Below are 14,131 nucleotides of genomic sequence, written 5' to 3'. Positions count from 1 at the left end.
ACGACCCAAAATTTTCAATAAAATAAAGACAAGTCATTACCAAAACTTCCTTTTATTTAGTTTAAGTTGGATTATTGGCAAGCGAATGTCGTATTTTCATATTGTTGAAAAGCCTTCTATTCAATTAATCGATCAGCTGAATATCGTGATGGGTTCCATAAATAAAATAAAAGAAAACAATTTATTAATCAAGTTGTCGTTTGGCACAGTAATGCTAATTCAATTGTATTGTTTGCCCATTTTATATGTATGCATCTAATGAGTACCTCATGCTTGTGTGAGAGATGAGGACATAATATACATGTGCAAGTGCAACTGAAGTGATAAAAAAATATATATAATTCATCCGATAAAATCATCCTTGCATATCACATTTTATTCAACATAAGTGGTTGTAAAAATAACATTTTGATTTCACTGTCATAAAATAACACCCAAGGAATACATTATCAAGATAAGTTTCCACAACAACAAAATTAAAAAAGATAAAATTACGTGCTAAATTCTTTAGATTTTCGTCCAGCGAAAATGAGGCACAAGCACACCATTGAACCACCACTTTTCGTCACGACCTGATTTAACCTGTGAGATGTATGGAAAATGGTGAGTGCATAAGAATACTCAGAAGTATATAAAATTTTAATGGTGCAATTCTGAATAATAATTTAAAACACATGTATCAGAATACCATAGAGTCTCATATTTTTAAAATCCGATAAGAGTTCATATTATATTATATCATATCATTGTACCGGAGTGGTCATATCATTCATATTATAGCATTTCATATCATAACTTTAACTTTCATGAGTACAAAATTCATTAACATGTAAAAATAATAATTAAACGGGACTTAAAACACTACACCTCGATATCCTACCTTGTTAGATCATTTTAATTTTTGGAAGACAAAACCAAAGAAATCACTCTACAAAATCTTTCTCGCTGCTTCAAGAATTTATATTATTTGAAATTGACTTCCTATTTTAAATTCCAATACCATATGTATAAGTATCCATAAATTTTTAGGGTACAAAGTAAGAATCTTTTTACACTGCATAAGTATAAAATATGTAATTTACTTGATTCCAACACTTTTCTCTCCTACAACCAAGTATTTATGCATATCTTCTTTTGATATACATATATAAATATATCACCAAATGATCTAGTCTAACAAAGTGGAGGAGTAGTTGGGGAAACGTGTAGTAGTGGCGCCTCTTCCAACAAATTGAAAGGAAAATCAATAAAGTTGCTCTCTCTCTCTCTTACGTGATTTCCTTGTCCCCCCCCTCTCTTTACAGCCTGTTTGGGAGAGATTTTTTATCCTAAAAAATTAATTTTTTGACCGTTATTTCACTTTTTCAGTGATAATTTTTGACTTCTTATCTCACAAGTGGACCCCTCTTTCTTCTAATGGTCAAAAAATCAATTTTTAAAATCTCTTCCAAACGAGGCCTTAATAAAACATCAATCACTACCCTATTGAGAATCTAGTTCCATACACATCAACCATATATAAATTTTGAATTTGTTAAATAATCATTTAAAATATAGTTTAAAGCTATATCTTTCAACTTTGATAACTCGGGCACTGCTAATCTAAATTAATTTTTTCTCTAGTCTAACATGCATGATTAATTACAATCTATCCAATGAGCCAAATATTCATATATTTATTGTCGCTCTGTCAACATCTACATTTTAACATCCGATAAAATTGAAATTTACTTTATATATAATTTTTGTCCCTAAACTTTCAAAATATTAAAATATATAACACATAAATTAAATTCTATTTGATGAGATTTCGGGACATTACATTATACATTCCAAGTATACTAGTGTCATATTTAACTATTTTTGTAATAAAGATAAATCACAAATTTGAATAGAGAATCGATCTACACTATAACTTTCCAATACAATGTGCCAACTCTCATACATTGATTAGAAACAAATTATTTATGATTAAAAGATAAATCGCGTCACACTGCATTTCTTAATGTAAGTACTTGACTTATGTTATCACAATTGATTATAGGCACTTTAATTCAATGCTCAATGTATAAATGTAATAAATAAATAAAATTACAATTTATTTATTATAAATTATTATTTTATCATAGCAAAATATACTATATGGGCACACAATCCAACACGCTTGATGAGATTTGAGTGAGTCAAGATCTTATTTAACCAAATAAAAAAATTCGTACAAATTCTTTTTTGCCATTAACCTACATTACATAAGGAGATTTATTGCTATAAGGTCAATATGTAAAAGAATATGTAAATGATGACGTACACCAAGTATTTTCTAGATTTGAGTGTTTAGGATCAAGAGTTATATAAACCACCATCTTAAATAGAAGATTTCGACCAGCAAAAGCTTAATTGCACACAACAATGGTGGTGGAATAATTCCTAGAAGGCGATCTTCTTGTAAAAACTTGGTATCCAGAGAGGATTTTTTTTTTTAATCCTTTGTCTTACGTTAATTTATCCATTTTAAGGGTCCGTTTGATTACAAATGTGGAAAAGATAAATCAATTCCATATAAGTTGGAAAATAAAAACTCACCAAAACAATATGAATGCATTTTCCATGAAATTGACCAAAAACATTATTTAAGTGTTTGTATCTTAAAATTCGAACTTCGTTTCCACTTTCGTACCAAACAACCAAAGTAGAAAACGAATTCCTCGATTATAACATTTTCATGGAAAATATGCCAATCAAACAAGCCTAAGTTTTATTTGCTTTCTTTTCTTTTTATTTATTTATTTATTTTTATATCAGAAGACCAAACTTTCTTAAAGTATGAGCTTTTTAAATATCTACAATATTTCAAATTGATAAATTGTGAGACGTTGTGAGAGGAATTGACGAGGGTTAGGAGATACATAGAGATTATATGAGTTGAGGGAGGCAGAAGATGAGTATAACTATGTTAGAATTTTAAGAAAATTTAGATTAATTAAAGAATATGAATAGTAAAACAATTTTTATTTTTTATTTTTTTAAACATAACACGAATAATGAATTTTTTAGCGAATAGCCATAAAAGAAAAGTTAGAATATAATTATTTAATACCCTTGCTAGCATTAAAGAGTTCTTAAGGTTGCGTTTGATTACATTTATTTTTCATGAAAAATATCAATTTTTCACCCAAATTCCTACTTAAAGTATTTGATTATTATTTTTTTCCATGGAAAACATTTTTCAACTTTTGAAAATATGCCTAATTTTCCTTATTTTTAAGGAAAACATTTTTCTTGAGTGGAGGTGGTTTTTATTTTCCACAAAAGATGGAAAATATTTTCTTTTCTAGGTGATATTTTCCATGTCAATCAAACACACTCTAAGTTCTTATTGTTTTTGTTTTTTAAATATTTGAAAGTCTATTAAAAATGCCTCTAAAAATAATTGTGGAATGATCAGCATGCACGGGTAAGTTTAAAATTATATGTAATGCATTTAACGAAAAATGTGATAATCATCCAAAACTAAAGTCGATAATTAACAACAATAATGAACGAAATTAAGATCAAATTTAGGAAATGATAAATAAAGAACATTAAAACTGCTTGTTAGGTAAAATCTAGAAGGGACAAAATTACTTTTAATTAATTTCTTTTTACATATTGTATTATCTTACCTTTCTTTTTCATATTTAACTCCAATTTGATAGGAATTATTTTAATTAAATTAAAGTCAACAATTAATTTTAATCTTATATTTCATAGAATTCACAATTTTTCCATCATACATTTTTTCAATATTTATCAAAATCTAATAAAAATTTAATTTTATTCCCCGTCAAATACGAGTTTAGCCATAAACAATGGTTCCTTTTTTTTTTCTTTAAATTAAATCATTAAATTTTAAACGGATAGTTATTTAATTTTAACTTTCACTAACGACTAACGATTATTAACCTTAAGAATTACTTTGGCCCACAATTATTTTTTTGGAAGAATGAATTTTTAAATAATAATTTGTTGAAACATGTGTGGTTGAATAGTATAAAAAAGTTTTGAATTTATATAAATAATATTTTATTGTAAAAAGGGTTAACAGTATGGGCCTTTTCTACTGATACAAGTAAATTGACCAAACATGCTAGAGTAAAAAATTATAAAGAAAATTTTGCGTTAGTGCGAAAACTTACAAGGTGTCCGGGCTTGCGTCCGACTAGATTCTTGTCCCTAAACTTCCGGCCCCTCATCAGCTCAGGGAGGTAAATCGCAGGATGTGTCATTGTTGGCTTCCAGGTTCTCACAACTTATTTGGACTCCTTCCGCAAAGAGAGCTCTCCTCACTGGACGTTTGTTCACACTAATGACTTTCTCTCCATATGACTCCCAGTGTTAACTCCAGGAATCGAACTCCCCACCCTTACTTCCAGCGTCCCAGTAATTGTTCCACCAAATCGAATGTCCCTGGAGCGGCACGTTAGTGCGAAAACTTCAAACCCCTCTCGGACGAGAGAGAGAGCAAATCGCGATCTTGGGTAGTAGTGAGTCTCCGAACAAGATAGGTTTTTAACTCGTTCTAACTTCCCACGATCTGTCGGTAAGTAAAAATTATTTGGCCAGATGCGTATTTTTGTTTTTATGAATATATCAGTGTTTAATTGTTTGATCTTTTCATTTTTGTGTGGATGAATTTTCTGGAATGCTCGGTGGGAGGTCTGCAAATTTGGGTTCGTATACACTGGATATTTCGCTGTTTATCTGATCATTGCTGGGAAAAAAATGTCAATGCGTTTAAGAGAAAAATGTGGAAAATTTTTGAATTTTTTGTTTTGAATGTGAGAATTGCGATTGCGAAAATGAAATTGAAGGCAAATCTTAATGGGAGTAGAAAATACAGTGAATTTTTTTTTTATCTTGATGAGTATAATTCTGGATCGAATTATGGGTGAGAATAAAATGAACCGCCTGGCTGTCTCTGCTGCCAGATTAATAACACGATTGGGAAATAATCCTCTTGGTTGCAGTTTAATTTTCCTTTTTTAATCTAAAACTCCAAGTCTAGTTTTAAATTATAAATTGCCAAGTCTACCATGAAATGCTTTATAAATGTTTTAAACTGAAACGGTATCTTTTTTCCAGATATTAGTATGAGTTATTGTCTTCTAGTGTTGATGTTTTTAGACTGAGAAGGTTAATCCCGAATTCTAGGGAAAAATTGTTTTTTGTCCGATCGTGTCTTTCTAGTTGATTGTCTTTAAATACTGATGGTATAACTTCTTCCAACCCTAATTGGGATTGAAGATTCTATTTTCTATGGCATCCAAATCTTCTTTTCTTGAGCTATTCCCTGGACTAAAGCAGATGAACTCTGGCTTTATCATCATTACAGTGAATGAACATCCTTAACAGTGAGAGTGATGATTTAAAAATCTCTCTCTCTCTCTCTCTCTCTCTCTCTCTGGTTGGTGATTGTATCTTAATTGATTTGATAGAGATATCCAAATCCATCCATTTGATAGTTGTTCATTTTTTGTTACCTCCCTAATTTTTGAGCAGAATGAAGCTCAAAACCTTCTTGTTTGGCTTTGAGATTTGATGGGAGATACTTAAGACACTGAATAGTGCAGTAGAAGTTTGATAGGACTCACATGGTCCTTTGGAGAAGAGTCAAGGCTTATCTGCAATTCTCAGTCTATAGAAACCAACCGTTAAAGTACCAAAAATAACTAATGAATTCTTTTCAATCATTATTAGAATTCAAGAAAATATTTGTTGTTACTTATTTGCTTGAGAGTGACACTGAGGGTGTGTTTGTCACCCATTATTTGGGAAGAATGTATTATGGAATAGTGATTGATGTTGAAATGTGTGGTTAAAAAAGAAGGAAATGTTTTTGATTTACGTGTAATATTATTTTAATGAAGAATGTGTGGTTGAAAATGAGTACCGTGGAAAAAATAATGGGAAAGAATGAGAGAAAATGAATGACAAATAGGGGCTGAATGTTACTAATTTCTATATGATTGTTGATGCAACTATGTTTTAGAGAATAGTAATTAATTACAGAATTCTTATCTGAAACTAAGGATCTTTTCATGCCATCAACTATAATGAGAGAAACAAATAACTTGAAATAGAAGCTACTACTAGCTTTAGTAGTTAAGCTTGTGCAGTAGGTATTTTGATTACGTAACATTTTTCTTCTGTGAAATACAACTAAGTTCAAACATTTTAGCCAACTACACATGAATATGGACTTCATCGAGTGTGTTGAAATACTTTGACTAAGACCTAATGGAGGTGGAACGCAAAGATCTCTGTCAACTTCGAAAATGGCCAAAATTTAACCTCTTCACAAGATGTCTGTGATTGATCAGAATGTCTGCATTCTATTCATGGTTAACTACATTACTTGGTTTCTGATCGGTAAAGCTTCACCGTTGTTCTTTCATCCACTAGCAGTGGCTGCTTATTTCTTCTTGTGTTTCTGTGGAAGAAGATTCATTTTTTATTATTTCCCATGTAGCAGTGGCTATAATTTGTGCTGTCAGCGATTGATTCATTTTCTCACAAAATCTTTTAACTTCCCTGCTATTACATTTTGTGGTTAAATTTATCATTCTAGCAACTAGATTTTTTGGCTTTTTGCACACAATGCTTTCAGAACTAGCACATTGATTTCTATTCCAGTGATAGCTTTAAGGGGTAAAAATTATTGGGAAGAACTATTATTTACTGCTCCAGCTGTAAGTTTCTGCAAACATGGTATTCAGTGAATTAGCAGAAATTGTTTATTCTGCAACAGCACGATTGTCAGCGCCAAAGTCTTCTGCTCTTTCGTATATGTGTTGTCTTGTATTCAATCTGGATTTTCTTTAAGTTCCTCTACAGATGTGTATAGTTTCACGAAAGTTTACTAGAAGAGTTATGATGTGATCTGTGCCTTCAATTGGGATTTGCCTGGTTTTGATCGGTTCATTTGTTGATTGTCGAGGTTTCTATTCTATGGAACAGTTTTTAATCTTCATAGAGGTTATAATCTGAATCAATTTACAATTGTACATGAGGCGTGTGTAATTTTATTTTCACATATTTTTCTTTTCCTTGTTTTCGAGTAAAAGTATATCTGTAGGAACTTGTGTTGAGAATGTGGTTGAATGTATAGGGGATGCTTTAGAACTAATATTTCGATATGCAAGTTCCGATGATTTGGCTTGCTTCCACCACAGTATTTATGAAATAGGACAATTTCCATTGTTTTTGCAAAAATAAGGTATATTAGCCTAGACACTCCTAAATAGGATTAATGAAGGAAAATTCAAAATGATGCCAACCTAAGAGAATATCAGTCTAAAATTTTAATAAGTAAAAGTTAAATCTTTTGTTACCGTTTAGAGCATAATAGTAGAAGAGTTTACTTTATTCATTTTTTGTTTAACAACCATTACATTGAGCTTAAACATACCATCGGAAATATAACATTTTTCGACATATATTCCACTTTTCAACAAAATAACTTTGTCTGACTCAAATACAATGCGAAAATCATGTTTATTCAAAAGCGACCCGGACACTTGGTTCTTCCAAATTTTCGACACATATAGCATATTGTTGAGAGTCAACTCATTTCCCGATGTCATCTTCAAAACCACATTTTCTTGATCTTTGATTTCAGAAGTTGTTGACTTTTCCATGAACAACTTCTCCCTATTTTCAATTGCTTCGAACGTTGTAAACAGCTCCTTATCAGAGCACATATACCTCGTAGCACTGATATCAATCCACCACTCTTTAGGGTTTGAACCTACCATGTTCACTTCGAAAACGACGGCTGAGAAATTCAGTTCCGACACATCTTGTGCCATGTAGTTAACTACATTTGCTTCTTTCTTCTTCTTTGACAATCTGCACTCCAAAAACTCGTGGCCTACTTTGTCACAATTGAAACATTTCCATTGAAATTTCTTCTTAGAAATTCCATCTTAGAACTCTTATTGTCTTCTTCAATTCAAAATTTAACAATTAGTTCTTCGACGTTCATTTCTTTTCGTTTGTACTGAAAATAATTCTTGAAATCTTTCCACGCGGGGGGCAATTTTTCAATAATTGCAGCCGCTTGAAAAGTTTTACTCAAAATCATCCATTCAGCATGAATTTTGTGAAGAATCACTTGGAATTCTTGCACTTTACTGATAACTGTTTTGGAGTCCACCATTTTATAGTCTAAGAATCTGCCGACAATAAACTTTATAGTTCTGGCATACTCAGTTTTATATTTTTGGTCCAACGATTCTCACAACTCTTTAACAGTTTTCATAGTACTATACACATTGTATAGCGTGTCTGCTAAACTGTTTATAATATAGTTTCGGCACAGAAAATCCAAACGATTCCAAATATCAAATGCATTGATTGCTTGAACATCTCTCTCACACCGATTGAGTTTTGGAACAGTTTCAGTCAAGAATTTCGTAAGATTTAAAGTGGTCAAATAAAATAGCATTTTCTGCTGCCACCTTTTGAAATCTAAGCCATTGAATTTCTCCATTTTTCTCCATGATTAACCAGAATATTAACGGTATGATCATTTGTTGGAGTTACAGTTTGACTCAACACATGACTTGGCAATTTAGCCCCATTCTGAGCCGCAACAGAGCTTGAGCTGAGTCCACAACCTGATTTCGGCACATTTTGGATCACATCCGTGTTGGTCGATTCGGCTGCCATTTCTGAAAGTCAAACAAAAAAATTAGTTTCTAAAATTAATAGTATAAGAAACCAACTTTTTTCTTAGAAATCTGTTTTAAATTTGTTGGAATTTAGTGGTGTAAATGAAATCAGATTATCGCATACTGTATATGTAGTTTAGATATTGATTTTAAGCATACCGTATATACAGTTTACCGTATTTGCAAGAAGCTTACCGTATTTGTAGCCAACTTATCGTATTTGCACCTTACTATATTTTCAGCCTACCGTATATGCTTTTAACGATATTTGAACATATTATTTTACCCATTTTATATATATCGTATTTTCACATATCAGTTTTGCACATATCGAAATTTCAGATTAATATTGCAGTAAAATTTCACATACCGAAATTGTAGAAATATTTTTTTCTTCAAATTTGTATTTTTAACATAAATAAAAATTAAAGCAGATTAATTTTAATAAACAACATAAAAAGAACGATAATATAATAAAACTAAAACAAACGAATAAATTACATAAATATTAAACAGTGGATGAACTTTCAACTAAAAGCCTGTGCGAGCACAGTTTCCCTAAAACAGATTCTCTCTCTCACCGTAAGTGCTTGACATTTAATCCGGGCGTCTATTTTTCAGGATACAACGGTAAAAAATTTGTAGAACCTGAACACTACAGATACTATTCCAGCAAACTGACTAATATCCGAACAATATCACCACAATGATGACGCTGAACAGAAATCGAGATGTAGACTAGAAAAAAATATGCATAATGTTTTTCTCCTATTTTCGTGTGTGTTCTGGAATTTCTGGAGAATGAGAACTTATATAGACAAATCTACCATCAATTCTATGACAATAAATATTGGAGTCACTTCAGATTCTTGGAGTCTTGTTCAGGAACTCAAAAGTCACTAGAGAAAGTAAGAAAAAAATTGCAAAACGTGGACATTCCAAACGGGCGAATTTTTGCTCCGTTCGGTCTAACATTCGTGTACACATGTTGCGCTTGCATACAAGTTCAAGATCCGAAAGTTATTTCGGTCCGTGATTTGCACCCTTTGCGCACGCAAGTGGAGAGAGTCTCTATGCTACAGATGATTACACTCTTTTAATGTGCAACCATATTTAAAGTGGTTATTGCTTTCATTTTTTTCTATGTGGGACAAATTTTATTTTCCCACATAAATCATCTTTCAATAGTAATCTTTGAGCTCCAATTTTTCATTCATCCATTCATCAATTTTGGCAAGTAAATATATGATTTTGATGCTCTCACGAAGGAGAACACGAATCAACTTTGATATTTCAAATTGGACCAATGGATCCCACCAAAAATTTTGCTAAAAATGAGCCTTTCACTCTCTTTTTTTTTCCAACAATATTTTCACAGAGTCCTCGACATATCGTAATTCTTACAATTGGATGATTGGTTTCATTACTAAAATAATCTTGAATTGTCACATTCTCAACTGAGAATATATTTTTCACCATTTGTAATCTAGTCACTGAATCATAATCCTGAAACATCAGTGTCTTTTCCGTCCAATTTTCCACCATAGAAATCATCCAAAAAATCATATGATTTATAAATTACAACATTATAATAGAAACAAGTTTGTGATATACAAATTAGAGGGACACAGGTGTGTTTGTCCTATTTCTAAAATATCTAAAATCTCAATACAGCGTACAATTTTCAAACACTTGAGTGAGACAGACAACGAAAAAGCCATTGATTGGGTGACAGCTCACTAGTGTAGTATCGAAGAGTTAGGCCCACACCCATGCTTTTTCTTTTATATTCCATGAACGAATCTCCCAAGGTTTATTAGAAATTTTAAATTGAGTCCTTTAAAACATTTTGCTTACTTATTAAACACAAACTTTACATTGATTTCACAGATTGGTTGAACAAATTGTTGATAGAAATAAAATGAAGGTCCTAAAAGTATAATTTAACGAGTCGCAGTTAGCTGGCATAACAACGCTTCATAAACCTAGAAAGCCCCAATCTTTGCAGATAGGAAGTCGAAATGGAACGCCCCCATGGCTATCGCCATTCACACCATGGTCCAGATAGGGAAGAAGAAGATTACCCGCCACCCCCACCACCGCGACCACACCCCCCTCCTTTTTATGGGGAAGATGCTCCACCGCCTCCACCGCGGCCATATCCGCCTCCCTTTTACGGGGAAGATGCGCCACCGCCTCCACCGCGGCCATACCCGCCTCCCTTTTACGGGGAAGATGCACCACCGCCTCCCTTTTACGGTGAAAATCCGCCGCCGCCTCCCTTTTACGGTGAAAATCCGCCGCCCTATCACAGCTCCCATATAGGGGGACCACGGTATCCTCCGCCTCCTCCAGTTGTCTCTCATCAGAGCGAAAACAATCCGCATCACCACCATCATCATCATCCCCACCTCCCTTCGTTTGTCCATCACCACAGCTCTGAATTCGCTAACAAAACCTCTGTTAGGGTTTATTCTAAGGCGGAGACTAACTACTCTTTGACCATCCGAGATGGGAAGGTTATCCTTGCCCCTTCCAACCTATCAGACCCATTTCAGGTATGTTCTTTTGTTACAAAAATTGCAATCCCCTTGTGTCTTTTTCTTCAATTCAAGTTAAAAGTGATCGGTTTGTCATTTGTGGTGTATCTTGCTATTTCAGCACTGGTTCAAAGATGAGAAGTTCAGCACAAGAGTCAAGGACGAACAAGGTTTCCCTAGCTTTGCGTTGATTAATAAAGCCACTGGGCAGGCGATTAAGCACTCAACTGGAGCCACACATCCTGTATGTTCACTCTTTTATCTGTTGATCAGTGCGTTAATTTTTGTTTGTTTTCACGTTTAGCATCAGTCCGTATATATCTTTCTTCCTGGATAAAATTATCCAAACACAGCATAAGTTTATTTTCCTCTCTTTTAGTTCAATCTCGAGAGCTCCTTGGAACGTTTGGCAAAATAAAAAATAATTCGCGTTGAGTAGGCTTTTGTGAAGTGTGCTTCAAGATAAAAAAAAGTTGTCTTGATGCATTTTAGTAATCACTCAGTGTTAGCAACAAGATAACTATCTTCCAGTGTTTTTTCCAAAACATGGACAACTAGTTCCATATGTTTCATTTGGACGTTATGGGTGCAATAATGCTATGGTTGTTTGGGGTTTCTCGGCCAAGAGAGATGGCATCTGAAGCTGATGGAAACTCATTCAGTTACAGGTTCCTATAAAAAGTGAATGGTAATAGTCAGGCACCAAAATGGGTGCTTTTTCTATGGTGTTTGTCTTTTTTATAGGGGTTGTTCATTCATTAACTAAGCTCTATGGAAGTAGGCATATGTGAGGGTTTGATGCTGATTTCGAGGCTACTTTGTTGTAAATGATAATATTATTATGTTGTGATGCCAAGTATGGTACTGTACAAATTGAGAACCAAAGAAACTAACTGTGAGTTCATCCGAACTAATGATAGAATGTTCCAAGCAATCAAAGATTTGCTTTGTTTATACTGTCCATACAACAGCTAGGTACGAAAATATGAAATCTAATACGAAGTCTCCAATTAATTGAAGCAATACAAAAATTATGAGTTCTACGTTACGTCTAATATAAATGACTGAAATTTAATAACCCTTCTTGCTCACCGTCAAATTACTTGCTAGCATTTTGCTTTTGAAAGTACCAAATGCTTTTGAAATTTCCACAATCCTGTGAAGGAAAATCGTAAAGCTGAAAGAGAAAACATTGTCTAGGCCACTCTCTGTTGCTTGATTCTTCTAAACTGCAGTTTATATGAAAAAGACAAACCTAACTCATAGCATGATTTCAAATCCTTGCACATCATTCCACTGCTACAAGCTATTTAGGTCTCTTTTAATTTGGCAAAGCTAATGTCACTGAGAACTGATAGCTCTGTGATTTCTCTGCACAAGGCAGAACTTCCTCATTGTTAACCCCTTCCACACGCTGTATGAATATAAATGTTGAATGAGGGAAATGGTAAATTTTACCTATTGATACAAGTTGGCACACTCTTAAGCTGCACCATGTATCTTTGGTGGAGATTTAGATTGCATTGGCTTTTCATGGTCAAGTTTAATTATGCTTTGGCACGAATAAAAGTGTATTTTGGAACTGAGAATTCATTTGATTTGTTGTGAGTATGATATGGATCATAGACTTGTATGGAATAGGTTAACAATTATATGATTCTTCACAGTCCTTAGTTGGCTGATTTCGATTGTGGGGCAGTCTTTGTTTTGCACATATCAATCCCCTCCCCCTTCAAATGTCCAATCCCCTGCTTCCCCTTTAAAAGTCACAAAGTAAAAAAGATAAAATGAAAAGTCACCACCATAATTTGGTCTCTCCTCGAGGAGAAATTGTTTCTCACTGTGTCATTTGTGGGGGGTTTCTTGTTCAGGTGCAATTGATTCCTTACAATTCTGATGTTCTTGATGAGTCAATTTTGTGGACCGAGAGCAAAGACTTGGGTGATGGTTACAGAACCATAAGGATGGTTAATAATATTCGCCTAAATGTAGATGCTTTAAATGGAGATAAAAATCATGGCGGCGTCCATGATGGCACTATTATTGTTCTATGGGAATGGAAAAAGGGAGAAAATCAGCGGTGGAAGATTGTTCCTCACCGTAAGTCTCTCAACATGACGTAAAGATTATGATTTCATGCAGATTTTAATCGGTACATTATTTAATCCACGTGTTGATGACCACTCTTTTGCACCATTTTATCAATATATAATATAAGAAATAGTTGCTCAGATAATTTCATAACTCGACTTAATTGTCACTGTTCAATTATTTTATTGCCAATTATGTTATTATTGAATTGTGTCTAGGATACGAGGACCTGCCGTGCTGAGTTTGTGTTGATTACGCCAGTTGGTGGAAGGAGATGGGAGTTCCCTTATTCGGACTTACTATCATCATGTATGTTGTAGTAATAATGTGCTGTGGGGCTTCAACAGCACTGTATGCTTGATTTGATACCTTAAGGATGCAGCTATGTTTATGTGTGGTCACTTTAATAAACTTTCAACTATGCCTACACTGATTGCGTACCTTAATTTGATATGTTCGATTAAAGGTAAAATTATATGAATTATTTAATACTTGTACCTTTGATTTAATGATATTTAGTTCTACCTAAATTGGTGTTATAATTATAGTTATATTAAATAGTATTCCCTTCATCTCATTTATATAGATTTAGTTTCCTTTTTCTTGTCCCAAATATATCGTCTTTTTTTTTTTTTTTTTATAATTTAGAATATTTTGTTTTGTTCTTTTACTAATATGCCCTTATTTAATGTGTCTAATTTCAATCAATTTTTCCAATTTAATTTGCCTACTACTTGAAATCGTCCAAATATATGCACATTTCCCAATAATTTGCCTACTACTTGAAAT

The 14,131-nt window shown here is 33.1% G+C and overlaps 1 protein-coding gene and 1 long non-coding RNA gene across 4 annotated transcripts; both read left to right on the top strand.

The window, feature by feature from the left end:
• Window positions 1–4,451: 4,451 nt before the first annotated feature.
• Window positions 4,452–7,045, top strand: LOC111399485. Its single transcript, XR_002703677.1, has 2 exons — window positions 4,452–4,579; window positions 5,539–7,045. It is a non-coding gene; the product is annotated as an uncharacterized LOC111399485 (long non-coding RNA).
• A 3,534-nt stretch (window positions 7,046–10,579) lies between these two features.
• LOC111399484 (ricin B-like lectin R40G3) lies at window positions 10,580–13,872 on the top strand. 3 transcript variants are annotated; one of them, XM_023026832.1, is made up of 5 exons: window positions 10,586–10,976; window positions 11,007–11,269; window positions 11,373–11,495; window positions 13,123–13,351; window positions 13,561–13,872. In XM_023026832.1, exons 1-5 carry the CDS (start codon window positions 10,733–10,735, stop codon window positions 13,581–13,583), a joined length of 882 nt encoding a protein of 293 aa, XP_022882600.1. In that variant the 5' UTR covers window positions 10,586–10,732; the 3' UTR covers window positions 13,584–13,872. The 3 variants fall into 3 exon arrangements, with proteins under 3 accessions (XP_022882599.1, XP_022882600.1, XP_022882597.1); XM_023026831.1 differs by having other exon boundaries at window positions 10,580–11,269; window positions 13,123–13,403; window positions 13,561–13,844; XM_023026829.1 differs by having other exon boundaries at window positions 10,587–11,269.
• Window positions 13,873–14,131: the final 259 nt, after the last annotated feature.

Source organism: Olea europaea, chromosome 9 (assembly GCF_002742605.1).
Source record: "Olea europaea var. sylvestris chromosome 9, O_europaea_v1, whole genome shotgun sequence".
In the NCBI taxonomy this organism is placed as follows: Eukaryota; Viridiplantae; Streptophyta; class Magnoliopsida; order Lamiales; family Oleaceae; genus Olea; species Olea europaea.
Note: the sequence above shows the minus strand (reverse complement) of the source record. Positions and strands in the feature narration are given on the sequence as shown.

Coding starts and splice junctions, on each gene's coding strand:
- LOC111399484 (XM_023026829.1), top strand. CDS start 10,733: ATGGAACGCCCCCATGGCTATCGCCATTCACACCATGGTCCAGATAGG. Junction 11,270..11,372: donor ACCTATCAGACCCATTTCAG/GTATGTTCTTTT, acceptor TTGCTATTTCAG/CACTGGTTCAAAGATGAGAA. Junction 11,496..13,122: donor CAACTGGAGCCACACATCCT/GTATGTTCACTC, acceptor TTTCTTGTTCAG/GTGCAATTGATTCCTTACAA.